Source organism: Larimichthys crocea, chromosome X, assembly GCF_000972845.2.
Source record: "Larimichthys crocea isolate SSNF chromosome X, L_crocea_2.0, whole genome shotgun sequence".
NCBI lineage: Eukaryota > Metazoa > Chordata > Actinopteri > Sciaenidae > Larimichthys > Larimichthys crocea.
The window spans coordinates 9973033-9989503 of record NC_040020.1 but is presented as its reverse complement, the minus strand read 5'-3'; the positions used below and the strand labels follow the sequence as shown (position 1 = coordinate 9989503).

The 16471-nt window shown below is 45.7% G+C and overlaps 1 protein-coding gene across 9 annotated transcripts in view; it reads right to left on the bottom strand.

The window, feature by feature from the left end:
• adgrl3.1 (adhesion G protein-coupled receptor L3.1) overlaps window positions 1-16471 on the bottom strand; it is an 88968-nt gene that overhangs the window by 42644 nt on the left and 29853 nt on the right. For all 9 annotated transcript variants that reach the window (XM_027282319.1, XM_019256381.2, XM_027282320.1 and 6 more), the window contains exons 5-6: window positions 14945-15733; window positions 720-1166 (exon numbers count right to left, since the gene is read on the bottom strand). In XM_027282319.1, the coding sequence (XP_027138120.1) occupies window positions 720-1166; window positions 14945-15733 (1236 nt within the window). The remainder of the gene's footprint in view (window positions 1-719; window positions 1167-14944; window positions 15734-16471) is intronic.

The following is a 16471-nucleotide window of genomic DNA, read 5'->3' as shown; positions in this document are numbered from 1 at the left end:
TTTGATCGTTCAGGTTTCTCCTTCTCTACTGCACCACCATGTTTGTACAAACATCTGGTTTGCACGAATCTGCAGGAAGTCAGATCCTGTGCCTCAGTTTAAGAGCTGGTTAAGTGAGCTCACTGATATATATTACATATGGAGAAAGTTCGATATGGCAGTATGTAGTATGGCTGAATGACACCGACCCTGTTTAGTTCTTGCTCTAGTGCTTAATTATTCTTAACCATGACCTGTGTTTGTTGTTTTCTGATGTGTGTCTCTGGTTTCAGCGAGCTGTCACCTATAAAATTCTAATAAACATATTCTAAATAAATCAAAAAAGACACATCGCACTGGACGGAGCTTTCAAACGCCAACCAGCCACTGTGCAATTACACTCACTACGCTGTGCAATTATTTTTGTTCCTGAGCAATTACATTTATTTATTTACACTGTGCAATTATCTCCTGCTGAATTCTTGGTAAAATATTTCCTTTTTTTATATATATATATATATACACACATTTTGGTATAATGATGCACAGCATGTGTGTATTCAATAACCTGTGCAATTATATTCTAAGAAACGATCTGTCATTTTATTTTTTTCGATTTCTAGTATATCTTTGATTTATTATAGGAGAGTGTTTTTCCTATTCACCTTGTGAGCTGCTGCAACAAGTACATTTCCCCAATGTGGGATCAATAAAGTCTTATATTATCTTATCTTCCTCACCCAGCGTCCCCACAGGGCAGGGCTGCTTGGCTGTCTGGCCTTGCTGCGTCAGGGGCCACGATATGTCGGCTGTCACCCTCGGACTGCAGAAGTCTTGCGGAGGCAGGGCGGGAGGCTGCGGGGCTGCAGCTGCAGGGACCTGCACCGGAGGGGGGCGTCCTCTCGCCTTCTCGTTGGTGTCGGGGATCTGGTTGGTGTCGGATGACGAGCCACCGCCACCGCCGGCGGGAACGATGACGGGTTGGCGAACCGTGGTGGTGGTTCGATAGCGCTGGCCGGGGGAGGTGGTGAGGAGAGGCCGCGGCGTGGTGTAGTAGGGAGGGGAACGGGTTGTGGTGGTGCGGCTGGTAGATGAAGAGGAGGAACCGCCACCGCCAATTGGACCTCCTCCTCCTCCTCCTATTACTCCTCCTCGGTTAGGAGGCATCATGGGAGGTGGGCGATAGTCTGAAGGGTGAGGAGAGAAAAGGAAGGTCAGATTTATGGGAGCGTGGAGGTTTTTGTAGCTCAAAGATTTCAGAAGAAAATCAGCACAGATGTGATGCGTGCGCCGGCCTGCAAGTGTAAATAATATTCCAGTGACAGACACTAACACATTGGAAGGCATTCATTTGCACAGCTCTGAGTGGCTTTGACAGGGAGTAGCTCATGTTTCTGATGACTTCCCAATGTTAGTGTTTCATCCCTCGTCAATGGAGCCATATGCCAGATCTCTCTGGGTGTTTTTTTTCTTAATTAACTCAGGACACAAACTAATTCATACATACAAAAATCTCTCAGCAACACCAACAATTGGTTCTTGTCCCTGCTGCAAACGTGCACAGAGTAACCAGGCTTTCCCGGAGAGACATTCTTTCATGCATGATTCATAACGCCATGACATCAGAGGCAAGAAGGCCACTTAAATGCACATGACACACTCTTTTATGTCAATATTTCATTGTAAAAAGAGCATGTTTGGGGGACAGAAATAAAGAATGAATGATAGGAAGAGAGAGCATGTGTGTGAACATACTACGTGTCTCACTCCCCTCTCGCTCTCAGCCCACACGAGGCACGAATCGATACTGCAGGAATCGAAAGAGTCGGGTAGCAGGAAATAATTAGTTACACTTTTTGCCTCACTTTCCCTCCTTTGAATTATTTTATCCGTCTCAGATCATTTGGAAGTCATTACGAGTAATGCTGCATACAGGTGGAGCCCATTTTCTCCGTCTTCGGGTTCTTTTAACGAAACAGGGAACAGCTTCGTCGAGACCGGACTTTTGAATTATACTCGAGAATATCTTTAGGCGTTGTAATCCCAGAAAACAAACCCACAACCTGTGAATTCATCTCGAACCTGCGGATGTCAGTCGGTCTGAGCGGCTTTATTGTTTTTTATGCTTTATAAACTACACTTGCACCTGCTTCTTCATACAAATTCAACTGAGCGCTTACGCCAAATCAACACGCCGCACTAAATATACTTTGCCTTGCAGGCCTGCGCGGCTGATAACACTGTTTTGACTTACAGAGGCCCTGCACTGTATGGATTTACTGAAACGCACATAAAGGCGAGCACACACAAACAGACAGACAGGCAAACATACATAAACACACGTCCCGTGCTATGAGAAATATATATTTCATCATCTTAATGTTGAGTCACTTGCTGAAACTATTTTTCCACAGCAGTCATGAAAACTCCGGAGAAGAGTCCGGAGAAAGCTGAACCCGCCTGAAGAGATTTCCCTCACCATCTCCACGCCGAGCGCCGACTATGAATACGATTTCTTTTTTTTTTCTGAAGTGTGTGCAATATGCCGACATCACGCTACATGATTTCTGGATAATAGAGTCCTTCAAGCTCTCACAAAATTCAGCTATCGCTGGCTGCCAGTCGGGGGGGGAAGCGAAAGTGTGCGCTTGCCTTGTGCAGCTTTAAGTCTGTCCCCGAAGTTAAAAAATCTCTATGATTTTTCAGCAAAAATGGAAAGTACCTGCACTTGTGTTTCTCCGTCTAAAAGGGGTGGTTGGTGTGCCCGAGGCCATAATGTGTACTACATGCCGGTCATTGACATTGAAGGGTTATAGAGTTTGTCGTCTCTCAATGGGGCTGCATGTTTTTCTCTCAGGGAAAAAAAAAAAAGGAGAGTGTGATTGTAAGAAGTTCAGCGGCATGAACGGACACATTTGTAACTGCAGTGGGCTTCTGGTGTGAGTGTGAGTGTGTGTGTGTGTGGGTGTTTGTTTTATTTACTGTGGATTGAAGTTGTCCCTTCCTGTGGATTCTGAGTTTAATTAAAGACGCTGTACTTCCCCCTCTCTCTCTCTCCCTCTCTCTCTCTGTCTGTCTGTCTATCTGTCCGTCTGCTTGAATGACAGCCGTGTAACATCCCCGCTCCTCCCGTACGTTCTGTTCTCTCTCCTCCACAACTCAATGGAGTGTCTCCGTACCTAAACTGCGCTGCTCCCCGTTCCTGAATCACTGCCGCCCTTGCCTCATGCATTCTCCACGGAACATTGCCATCAATCATGCGTAGCAGCAGTGGCCTAGGGACTAGCTGTCAATCTGCGTCCGTGTGTGTGTGTGTGCGAGTGTGTGCACTCACGAAACAGGGGGCGAATATGTGTGTGTGTGTGTGTGTGTCTGCACTCAAACGGGAAGCTCCATTAAGGCCTCTGCCACAACAATTGAAGAGTAATGGTGTGTGTGTGTGTGTGTGTCGGAGGTTGATGTCTGCTGTCATTTGAGTACAGGGGGAGGAAACACAGGGGCTGGCAGCTCGAGGTGAGGTGACACCAACGCCTCACAGAGGCCACAGCGCCTCACCCGCCCGTGCATCTCCACCTCTCTTGACATTTTCCACCTGACTTGATCTCTCGCTCCTAACTTTCTTTCGCTTCTCTGCCGCAGTTTAATTCCTCCTACATTTCCCAGCACTCTCTCTGTCAAGAGTCCTCCGTCGCTCGCTCTTTTGCGGCACGCAAAGAGAAATAATCTTGTAATGTGATGAATTCATCAGGATGCTGTAGGGAGCTGCAGCGACATGACATAACAGCTTCATGAAACATTAATACAGAAAAAAGGGCTAGAGGTTGTACTTATGGGGGCTGACATATCTCCCTGCGTTTAAACTTTAGGAAGCCGCCTCCAGGAAATGCGTTATGACAACTTCATGATGTCAGCCAACCTAAACGTTATGCACTTTGCCAAGACCGATGCCGCAAGAACGAGGATGTGACACGAGGCGGTCGCAAACTCGGTTAAGGCCTCTTCTTTTTTTTTTTTGCACACGTGCGTGGGTGGCATATTTTGACAGATACGTTTTAGGTGAAACATCCGTTAGCATATTTAATGCCTTCGGGTGATGAACGCGACTTTTCGGACGCCACATTCTTCTACACAAAGCGTTCCAGGATAAAGTCCCGCTGCTGCATCAACACACATATCTGACACCGGGCAACATGCTTCAAATGAGTCACGTGACGCCAATAAGAATGTGAATGAATCACAATCTGGCGTGTGTGTGCAAAACAGAGTGAGTAGAAGCATATTTCATGTAGGATGTAAGGATATTTGATGGAGTGGCATTTTGATATGACTCACATCATGTGGTTTGTGGTTCACAAAAAGACATGTAGGATGTAATGCAGTCAATGTTCAATCTAATAAACCGCCCCACTGTTGCCTTCAGTCATTTAAATGAAGTAACTATATATATATAACCAGGTTTAAGAACAAAGACCACACCTCAAACTCATCCCATCTCCGCACGTAAAGCACTTAAGCACACCTTATATCCGTTCACTTCCTTTCACTCAGTTTTCCTTTTTCTTTCCTTTCTCCTTCTCTCTCTCCGTCTTTCAAATACAGGAACCGCGGGGGTTCTAATCCCACGGAGCGATGAAGAGACGGCTCCCTCGGTGAGAGTCTCAACTCCCTCCTCCTGGTTCCTTCCCCTGTGTGCAATGTCCGGCTGATACCGGCCCATCTCCAAACTCCTTCATCCAGCTACAACCCTGATTCCTCCTCTCATCCCTCTTCCCCTGATCTTGGTTCACCTACAGTTTACATGAGCCTGTCTGAACCTATGTCCATACTGTGTTAGTCTTTGTTATTGAAACGTGTGTAAACCAGAACCTGAATAACAATATATATATTTTTAGAACTTATAATTAGCATTCAATCATTTATTTTCTCCAATATTCTTTGCAAAATAACGACACGACATGATGATTCAAAACTGCCAATAGCTGATAAGCCGGAATTCGATTCTATTCTTAGGGTCAAATCCCATCTGCTGATGAAGAATGTGTGATATAATTGAAAGCTCCAGAGCGGCTAATGGACTCCGGGAAGATGAGATTGTTTTTTGTAATCAGCTGTTTACAAGAACAGACTTTCAGTTTCAGCTTTTCCAGCTGACGCGGATGAGAAGTTCTCACAGCGGTCCGAAGAAGAAATAAAACTCAGCTCTATTCTGTTCTATTCTATTCTGTTCTATTCTATTCTGTTCTATGCTGTTTGTTTTCCTGACCTGTAGCAAGCCCATGGGGAAGGTGAGACAATGGCAGGCTGGCAGTAAACTTGTTCCTGGAGTTGTCTATCTGTCACCACACTGGAGGGGCCATAGGGAGGCTGTCAGTCAGCCTGAGATGCTAGCACATGATCATCTGACATGCAGACAGGTGTGTGTGTGTGTGTGTGTGTGTGTGTGTGTGTGTGTGTGTGTGTCTCTGCCTGTTTTTGCAGAGCGCTCCTGTTGACTCCTCGCTTGGTAAACAGAGGGATCGTAATTCCACAACACAAAAAAGGTAGAAGGCAGGGAGGAGGAGAGAGGAAAAGGAAAATGAACTTCCTCTGGCAGGTTTCCCACATTGTCAGAAAAGCAGACAGACAGCAGGAGGAGGAGGAGGAGGAGGAGGAGGAGGGAGACAGAAGCAAAGAGGGATTTGAATTAAGACGAAAGTTTCACAGAGCTGAGGCTGAAGTGCCTATTATACCCGCACGGTCTTCTTAATATGCAAGATGATTACTTTCTTGCACTTTCCTTAAAAGTTACTGCCTCTTTGCTTCTACGCACACACACACACACACACACACACACACACACACACACACACCGCATTGAACATTAGGGAGGGATGGATCCAGAGGGGTAACATCGAAATGATAATCTGGAGGGCACAAAGCTTTCTAGGTTGGATAGCAGCACAGACACTGAATAGGGCTGCATAGTGCGATAACGCACTGCCCCTTGGCTGAAGTGTGCACACACACACACACACACACACACACACACACTTAGGTGCACACTTGTTCAGACATTTACTTTCCACTCAGTTGTGCTCCAAGCAACACACACACACACACACACACACGCATGCAGATACGAATAGAAAAGTACTTTTCATGCAGTACACACACACACACACACACACACACTCGGAGCTCGTGGCGAGTGGCTCGAGCCTGCTGATAAGACAGAATGGAGCACTTCAAAGCAGTGATACTTGGAGATAGAAAACAACCTCAACTAATACCAGCCTCCCTCAAAATGGCTGCCAGGCTCCGCCACGTTCCACAGCAAACGTGTCACACACACACACACGCACACACACACGCACACACACACACACACACACACACTGACGCCGCCGCATCGCCCGCCGCGCGCTCGCTCGGCGCCGTTGTTAGCAGTGGCGTAATCGTGTCATCCCTTCTGCTGAGGTTGGAGTCACCTGCGGCAAGTTCGACAATTACATGCCTCTTTCTTAAACGGGAGGAAGTTCCCCCTGTTCAAAGCAAAACGCGAGCTTTATTTATTCAGTTTAATAAAGGAGAACGGGATTTTCTATATGTGGAGGTTTGCACGTTCTCTCCAGGTGCTTCCACTTCCTCCCACAGTCCAAACACATGCAGCTTTAGACGGGATCGGGCGCTGTGGCCAAACGGTGGGGCGGTGAAAGAATCAGGAGGTAACTTTATTTCTCTGATTAAGCGGCTTTATCGAGGCCGGCGCTCGCTCACACTCATTCACTGTCTGTGTCTCTCGACCACTGCTCTCTCCGAACATCGTACACAGATCAAATTAAAGTCTGTGTAAAGGCAAATCTGAGATTTCTCGCACACGTAAAAAGACTGAACAATATTTTACTGAAATGTGGAGTTAGAGGTTCAAACAGTTTTCAGTCTCAGGATTTTTGTGGGCGGTGCTTAAAGGGTGGCTCGATGACACGCTGAGGCCACCCTGAGCTAGACAGATAGAGGTGAATTCATCTCAGCTCAGAGTGTTTTTAAAGTCAGTCATGTCATTTTCTGAACTCGTCTGACACGTTTCAGTCAGCTTGACCGCTCACACGAGTGGGCGTGGCTTCATCACATTCAGAGGACACGCCCCCCACAGTCCTGGAGCTGAGAATTTATTTTTACCTGATTGTGACACCTGATTTCATAAAGTTGTCGATATTTTTAATCATTCAAATTTGGCTGGGTGGTTAATAACACTCAGAACACATAGTTATTAGGACTTTACACAGACTTCAGTCACTATTTTGCAGCGTAAATTGCGGGCCAGACGCCAGAACATGAAATAAACAAAGTAGATCCGGCTCAACTTCTCCATCACAGGACGCTGTGTGTTTCGGCAGCCTAAACTAGACGACCCCGACTCAAACGAATGGGAAAAACCTGCGTTTTCGCCGCAGCGCTGGATCCTGCCTGAATGCGACCTTATAGGTTAAGTGGTGACTCTAAATTGCCAGTGGCGTGAATGGTTGTTTGTCTGTGTGTGTTAGCCCTGGCGACCTGTCCGGGGCGTACCGTAACCTCTCGCCAGCTGGGATCGGCTCTAACCTGCAGCAATGAATGAATGATGAATGAACGGAGGGATCCAGATTGTGGCCTGTCCTGTTGGGGACATGCACTGAATTCATGTTAGTTCTGAGAGGTACAGTATGAATATATACAAACAGGCATCCAGCATAAATCCTATTAGCGGCAGCGAGAGAGCTGTAGCCTCCAGGAAGTGACCCTGTGGCTATTCATTATTTTTCTCCCCATAATTTATCACCAAGGCCCATCATTTAGAGATTAAGACTGTATCCACTTTGTAGCCTCCTGCACAGTTTTTATACATTTGGAAAATGAACTCGGGAACAGAGCACAGCTAGGACGACACGCTCAGCTTGCTGCTCTCTTCTGTATTTACTTCCTGTGAGGCTGTTGGGTTTCCCTTCCACCCTGTTGTCCTGGCTAGGCCTGCTTAATTTGGCATCTGCTTTTTTGGCAGAGGAGAAGCGCTGCGGAGGCCAAGCGCACGCAGAGGGCCTGGCTGGGGCAATCCAATCGATAAGGACACACTGCAGGCAAGGAACAGGTGCACCAGACTCTCTGAAGCAAGAGTTCAGTCTGTGCCGAGATGGCTGTGTCGTAATCTATTTGGGAAGGAGGGAGATAGGCGGGGAGGGAGAAGGCAAGGAGGTAAAAGAGTGTAGATGAAGGAATATGTATTCGTGTTGCCTCGTGTGTAACGCTGCGTGCTGGGTTTGTGCAGCGGAACGATTTTTTTATTTCAGAAATTAGATCCAATCAATTTTGCTCATTAAATCTTTTCTGAATTTTCAATTAATGTTTTGCAAACAATCATAAAACCATTGCTTTTGTTTTGACAGAGCTCAATCATCTGAAGTGGTCTGAACAGTAAGGTCTGTCAAGGACTTTGCACTCACACACACACAAAGCAAATCCACACACACAAACACACACACACACACACACAATTTGGTAGCGACAGGCCTGAAATGTGCTGAGGGTTAGTCTAATCAGTGAACTGGTGAAAGAGGGTCTCCACTTCAACCGTTTACTCTCCACTCTGCCCACTTTAGCTTGTTTCCAGCGTTTCCCGCACTGCTTGATTGCAATCTGGTGCCAAGGAAGAGGAAAAAAAAAAAGAGAAATGAGGGCAGAGGTGGAAGAGGATGGTGTAAATAAGTGGAGAGGAGGGTGGGGTAAAGACAATAGACACTCCATGCTTGACTTCCTTAGGAAATGGAGCTCTGTGATAACAACCATCAAGAGGTCAAAGGTGAACATTTAAATTTACGTGAAGTGACAGAGCGGCCCTCAGAGGTCAACGCCATATAACTGAGTATTTAATCGATCAGAATAGAAAGCCAGTGTTTGATTACGTGCTAATTAAGACGGAGGTTATCGCTTCCGACACTTTAAATATCTGACTGACGTAATTATTGCTCGGTAATAATTGAGTTGGTGGATTTTACACAAAGTTTTTGACTTTCTGATAAAATGTTCCCTCAACAGAATGCTTCAAACTCCCGAGACGTTCATTATTAATTATTGTTTTGTACTGCGTCGTTTAGAGGTGTGCAAAAGGTTTGGTGCTTTAATTTTGAGCAACATAATTGGATATATGCATGTGTGAAAGCACTGAAATAATCTCGCATACAATTAATACTCTTGTTGTTTTAATAAAGTCAAAGTCGTTCTTATGAAGTGTTTAAGATCAGTTGTTAACTTCAGAACAAAAATACCTCCAGGGTTGCTTAGAAAATCAGAATTACATGCAGCATCTTCCCTGATAATTTAAATGCATCTTGTTCTGCCCAGTAGGATAAACTTAAAGGTCTTTTTCATGTTTAATCACGTAAAAATAAGAATCTTGTTCTTTTTGTTACCTAAAAGTTTGCCTTTCATATCTACAGAGGGAGCAGGTCCTCTTCCATGGACACTGCCATGTCGAACCGCTGTGTTTCTACAGTAGCCCAGAACAGACAAACTAAATACTGACTGTAGACAGAGCCACACCACTAGACGCACCTAAATCCTACACACTGGGCCTTTAAGAACTTGATCAAGTGTGGACAGCACTACCAGACGGACATGCAATACTTTTAAGTCTTTAAAGGTCCGGTGTGTCGGATTTAGGGGGCTCATAATCTGTTTTCATTGGTGTACAAGTATTGTTATGTTATCTACAGATGCCACAGATTCTCATGTTGAACCAGCATGTTTCTACAGAAGCTCTCAATGGACAAACTAAATATTGGCTCTATGTGGGGTCTTTATTTGTGCATTTTTCACCCATTGTAGATTCTCCTTCACGCTAGGGAAAGGAGTCGAGCACGCTGCCATCAGCAACTACACCACTAGATGTCACTAAATCCGACACACTTGTCCTTCAGGCATGTGGAAATTTACAGCAAATAATAAAAGGGAGAAAATGAGCCTGATGATGGAGGACAAGTTGGGATTTATTCAGTTTGGGCCCTGTTGTGCCCCTTCATTCCCGAAGATGCAGATAACATGAATAATTTTACAACTTAGTTGGGGAAAACTTTCTAAAGTGTGGCAAGGCAGACTGGAGGTGATAAATTATTCAAATGTTTCACTGGAGCCATGCCGCTTGCGTAGAGCAGACCTCTATAATATGCATGTAAGAAGACATGATGAAACAACTCCATAAACAGTAGAGAGTGTTTGGGGAGTGTTGGGTGGGAGGAAGGGGTGATATAAAGGCTTAGTGGCTTTGACTCTGACTCTATGTAGGCTTTTCGCGCAGTACAACTCTATAATGTAACATCTAAGAACACGCAATGGAGCGGCCTCGCATGATGTGGGGGGAAAAGGAGGGCAGATTAGGCGGGGAGATAACGGTGATGGAGAGAAAAACAAAGTTAAAGAGAAAGATATATGAGAAGAGGAAGGGGAAACGTTGAGATTCCTGCCATTGTGAGTGAATGTTTGTGTGAGAGACAGCAGAGAAAGAATGGGTATTTAACGGACAAAGAAGAAACACAAACAGACATGGGAAACAATAGATGCATGGAGGCAGTTCACTTTCTTCTTAAGTACCAAAGGGAGGGAGAATATGCATTTCAAAAGGATCATTTTCTGCTGCACACTGCATCAATGGAGTGATGGAATACGTGAGAGGAAACCTTTCTATATCTGTTGGCCTGAGGTGATGTTTGAAAACCTAAAGCAAACCTCATGTGATATACAGGGCACGGCCAGGCATGCATTTTTCAAGACCGGGGTCGATTCCATACATCATTCGATACTCTATACTTAGAGGGATATAAACACTTTTCAAACACGGCCGTGTTTAATGTTGTCTTATCACAAACACCAATGCTAGAACCAGCTGAACGCTACATTTTAAAGTCTCGGTTTGACTTCATTTCAGATGTGTGTCCTAAAAAAACAATGAGAATGACCTCTACTGGCACTGTCGCCTCACGGCTGTGGGTTTTCAACTGGACTTTCCTGTGTGTGTGCATTCTCTCCTGATGCTTCAGGGTCCTGCCACAGTTCAAAGACGTGCAATTTGTCATAGGTGTGAATGTGTTTGTTTGTCCGTCTCTATCTGCCAGCCCTGTCACGAACCCGTCCAAGGTGTGCCCGGCCCCGGGATTGGCTCCAGTCCCCCCCTTTTCTGACCCCGATAAGCTGTGTATGAAGAATGAATGAATGAACGACCTCGTCTAAACCGTCCTGTGAAATGCTTTTGTTCGTGAGTTGCAAAGACAAAACGCCGTAATTGGTGCTCTCCGCGTTGTACCCCAATTACACTCGGTCCTCAGTGGCCTACCTCGGCCTTCTCTCGCTCCGTGGCCCATTTTTCTGTCTTATTTTATATCTTTAAGGAAGTCAATACGAGCCGAAACAAAAGCGGAGCGAGCCTTACGCACATAAGTAATGAGTGGGAAACCTCAGAATGGCCCCTTTCCTTGGCCTGCTTCCTGAACTGACTGAGGAAAAGAACAAAACACACAGAGCGGAAACAAAGCAAGTTTGACCACAGTCACCTTAACGGATATGTTTCATATATTTATAGCGATCCTCCAAATCTAGAAGGAACGAGGAGCAAAACTCAGGATCGGGACTCGAACTTGAATGAATCGACTTGGCACCTCATTTTCCGGAGAATGAGAAAATCATGCAGTTAAGGTAGTTAATTTATTCCTTCCTCATTGAGTGAGGGAGCAGAGCGAGGAGGAGAGTAAAGGAGTGGGGCAGCATTGATTGTATGTATTTATCTCCCGCTGGTCAGCAGTCTGGCTTGTTGCTGTGCACTGGAGGTCATTCTCCGCATTGAATCCCCATTGATCTCCTCTTTAGAGCCTCCAGAGACACCCTGAGCTCCATTATGAGAATGATCACACTCTCGAGCGTGCACCAATAAACACGTATGCACGTTCATGAATAGAGAAACACAAAGTCATACTGTAAGTCCATTAGCACATTAGGACACGGTCATGTACGGCATAATGCATGCATAAACACACACACACACACACACACACTTTTGTCTTTTTACAGCATGGCCTCACTTCACACACACACACACACACTGATCGGTAGAAACCGAGTTTAATGCTGCCTCCCTCTATAATTCCTTGTACTGCGCCTCCTAACTGCGTGTAAGAGCATGCATTAATTCAGACATCATTTAATAAGACACGAAGCCAGACTGTCTTGACCACTCCATAGAAAGGTGCTGAAAGGCAATTACGGTGGGCAAATAGCCCTTCAGGCTCCAGGGGCCTAAGCCCTTCCATCCAGATGAAGGAAGGAAGGGGAGGGTGGACTTTAACCTCACACCGGAGTTGAAAGAGGATCACTCGGGGTTAGACAGTAGCCTACAGTGATGATAGTTAAAACCCACATTGGAGGATGGTCAACCTGCAAACTGGAACCTTCCAGTTTTATTTTTTGATGATGCACCCATTGTCCTGCATGGTTGTTTCGTTCCTGTGGGTGCAGTCGAACAGTCAAAAAAGTTCTTTCCTAACCACTTTTCCTTGACCTCGATGGAATTCATGATGAGTTAGGGGAAGAACCGCGGTGTTCAGAGAATCCGACCGCACTTACATTACGGTAACTTCCATGACGATCTGCGGGACGGGTGTGAATGACCGAACAAGGAATTGTGGACTGGCATTACCTCCTTTCCTTTGGTAAAGGATGCTCCGGTGTATCCTATGCTTAAGGAGATAATAAATGAAGCACTGAAGCTCCTTTCCTCAACAATTCGAACAGCTCTTATCATGGTGGCTACGTTAATAAGCAAAATTGACTATTCAACCTAACCCAGGGTTGTTGATGTCTGTTCGTTATGTGTCTCATGGTAACTACATGTGTCTGACAGTGATTGTATGTGTCTGTAGCTAACCTGTGTTCCCAGTTCTGTTCTTAGTCCTGGATTTTGTTCATTGCATTTCCATTTGCCGCCTTTTTGTTTTGACCGGTAAGTGATTAAAGTTTCTGTCTGTGCTCATACCTGGTCTCTGTACCTCTATGTCTGCAATTGGGTCCACTCCTGAACCCCCCTTCAGAACTTTAGAGTTTGTTGTTCGTTGGGTTAGGGTTTTTGCCTTGATGTCCAGCCACCATTTGGTTAATTTGTTTTTTTTTTTAGTGTTCCTTTGTCCCTGCTGCAAGGGATTCAAGATAATTTTAAGTCCACTCCTGAACCTCCGCCTCGGTGACAAACCTGGGTTGAAAATGGTTTAAACACTGTGCAGTTTGGATATACAAGCATATCAGGTTTCACAGAGAAGAGCCACATATTTCGCATATACGAGGATCAGTTACCTGAATTACTTCTTATCTATCCGTGCAGAGAGTTTCGGCTTCTGTCTGTTTCTGCCACTGACCAACCACAAAGATGAATGGAATTACATTTGTGGTAGTCAAAGGATTTAAAGGCTGCTTTGAGCACCAATAAATGATTTTTTCTGACCACTTGGCAGCGGCTTTACACAAACAATAACACCGACCTGTTATCACCTTGTGAAATTGCTGCCTCAAACATGTCGGCCAGAAGGAGAGAGGGGGAGAAAAAAGCCAGCCTCCTCTTTCAAGAGACAAATATAAGTTTAATATTCACTCTGTCCCCTCCCGCCGTGTCCCTGAGGGAAGTATTTGGCTTTTAGCCGCTAAATGCTCCACCGGTGTTCACCAGCTGGTCACTAACCTCGTCTGTCTGCTGTTCGGTGCTGTGCAGGTAGTGTGCAGTCGGTTTATCAAAGCTTTTTTTTTTTTTTTTTTTTTTTTTAAAAAACAGCTGACTACTGCGGCTGGTTTCATGAGAGCAGTGAGATTGAACCAGAACAGTAAAGTTGTGGGCCATAAAACCCAAACAATGAGCTGAAATATGCTAAAACGCTTCATAGAGCTGAGGGGAACTGCGGAGTCGAGTGACAATCATCTGTGGGCTTGTCACTGCGAGCGGCTGAGTCTAAGATAATGACAGTGCAGCTTTAAACAACGAAACCACGCAGAGATAGTTTCCAATTATTGTTCTTAATTGTCATTTTTAGTCAGTTACTGCCTGTAGTGATTGTTTGTCTGCGTCTGTCTTATTGTGTGCTGTTGTATTCAGGTATTGTATTCTGCTTTTTACTCTTTAAAAGCCTAACCTGGGACAAGGACTGCGAATCAGGTGCAGCTACATGTGTTGTTCCCGGCAAATGAAAGAACACAATAAAAATGAGCCTCATTAGAACGGGTCAACAATAATCCAACAGGAGAACACAAGGTGAAGTGTTCCTTAGATTATCATCATTAGCGGACGTCCTGCATGGAAGCTGTATCACTTCCTCCTCCCTCCAGACAGCTCCTGGCTCCATTCTCGAGGAATGCATTAGGATTTGTTAAGCGGCCGGTGGGAAGCTAAAGAGAGAGAGGAGGCCGACAAGCGGTACGAGTAAAAAAGGCACGAGGCATTTACAGTATGTAACGCTCAGCGTGACATCATTAGAGAGCTTCTGTTAAAGGCGGAGATTAAAGGAGTCTTTACAACGTCGTTTCTGAGTTACTCTTTGGTTCGTCTAAAGCAGAAACGGACTATCTATGCATCCGGAATTGAAATGACACCGTATATATTCAGGAGCAGCTCTCTTTCTGCAAACATGCAGACACCATGGGCACGGTGGAACAGTCATAATTGAGAACGGTGACAGCACAGATGGTGCTTTTCTTCCTTTTTTAAGTCGTTTTGCAGAATTAATTATTGGAGGAAGATTAGTGGCTGTAAGTATTCCTTATGTCACAACAAAAAAACCCTGCATTCATCATTATGAATATTAAAAGCATTACAAATATGCCACGGTATCTCATGTGGTGGGCTCAAACCTGTATCTCATTATTAAACGTGGTGTTCAGATGGAGAGGAGGCGGAGACAAGAGGAATTGGGTTGAAGGTGGGACCTACCATTGTTGCCAAAGTCCAGCGAGTACTTGACCACGTGGTAGTTATTCCACACGTACAGCAGGTTGTCCCTCGGGTTGTAATCCACTGCAGCGATGTACTGGTAAGAATTCGGGAAGGGTATGTTCACCGTCATCTCTTTGCTCTTATCGGTGTTGTACATGTAGTCGATTTTGTTCCCCGTCCCTTCATTGTCGTCGTCTTCGTAGACGGTCTTGACCACGTACAGGACGCCGCAGATCATGAAAGCGTTGGAGGCCGAGCGCTTGTCGTAGCTGGTGTCCCACGAGCCTTCGATGCGCAGCGTGTACGGGTTGAGCTGGCTCACCACGATGCGCCCGTTGTTCTGCTCCGTCGCGTAGATCACCCACAGCCCGTTCTCGTCCACCGCTAGGTCGATGTCCGATTTGCCGCCCCAGCGGTACGGCGAGGTGTCGTGGTAGTTGGCGTTGGCGATGATGGCCTCGCCGCTCTTGATGCGAGTGCGCAGGTCGAACTTTACGATGTTGCGGGTGCGCTCTTTGTTGAAGAACAGCGCGCCGTCGTAGACGACGAAACCGGTCCCGTCCACGCGGTGCGGGAGCTTGTAGGTGGTGGTGGGACGGCCTGCGATGAAGTCCTCCTTTGACGAGTACTCTGTCAGCGTGTCTGTGCGGTACGGCGTCCACGGCATGTAGTAGATTTTGTCCGAGGCCTGCAGCGGGTCTTTGCACCATGCGCCCGACTGGTGATCGGACTCAAAGAGGTGCTCGCTTTGGTACACCCCTCGCAGAATTCCAGGACAGAGAAACACTGCGTAAGGAAGGAAGGACACAAACATTACAGATTAGATAGATTTTCATGCAGCCGATGTAAAATGTAAAATGTCAACTATCCTCGCTGGATTTCCCGTGAAATGTTTGCCTCCTTTCATAAATGTTACATCGTGTTTTAACTTGAACCTTAACCGCCAGTGAGTGCCGATGACATGATAGGCTCACTGTGTTGTGATTTGGATGTTGTATAGTCACTGTCATTCTTAAGCACAGTAACAGCATGCCTCCCATTCAACAGATAATACCCCGCTCTCACAGAAGAAAGAGAAAAAAGAGAAAATGGCACATTTTGTTCTACTCCCCCCCTTTTCTCTCTATTCCCATTCCTCCCTCCCTCCCTCCTCGGCTCCTCATTAGTCTCATAGCTCTTTCTTCCTTTTTTTTTTCCTCTCCTCCTCTCTCCTCTCTTTCTATCTCTGTCAGGAAAAACCAACTGTAGAAGCGAACACGTCTTTTATCGCCTGCTGTTTCTGCAATCGTTACAATAATTCATTTCCTGCTCCGTGCTTGCTATTCCCATCTTGGAATACCGGGGTCATGTTTTACGAGTGATACGGGAGACGTAGTAAATTCTGGGAAGCCAGTGCGACCCAAGTCGTGGGGACCTTTGTAATTTAACAGGAATGTTGTGACACACACACACACACACTCAAGACGGGCCAGATGTGCACTGTGGTTTTCCCATTCTCTCCAATATAATATAATTCCACATCCC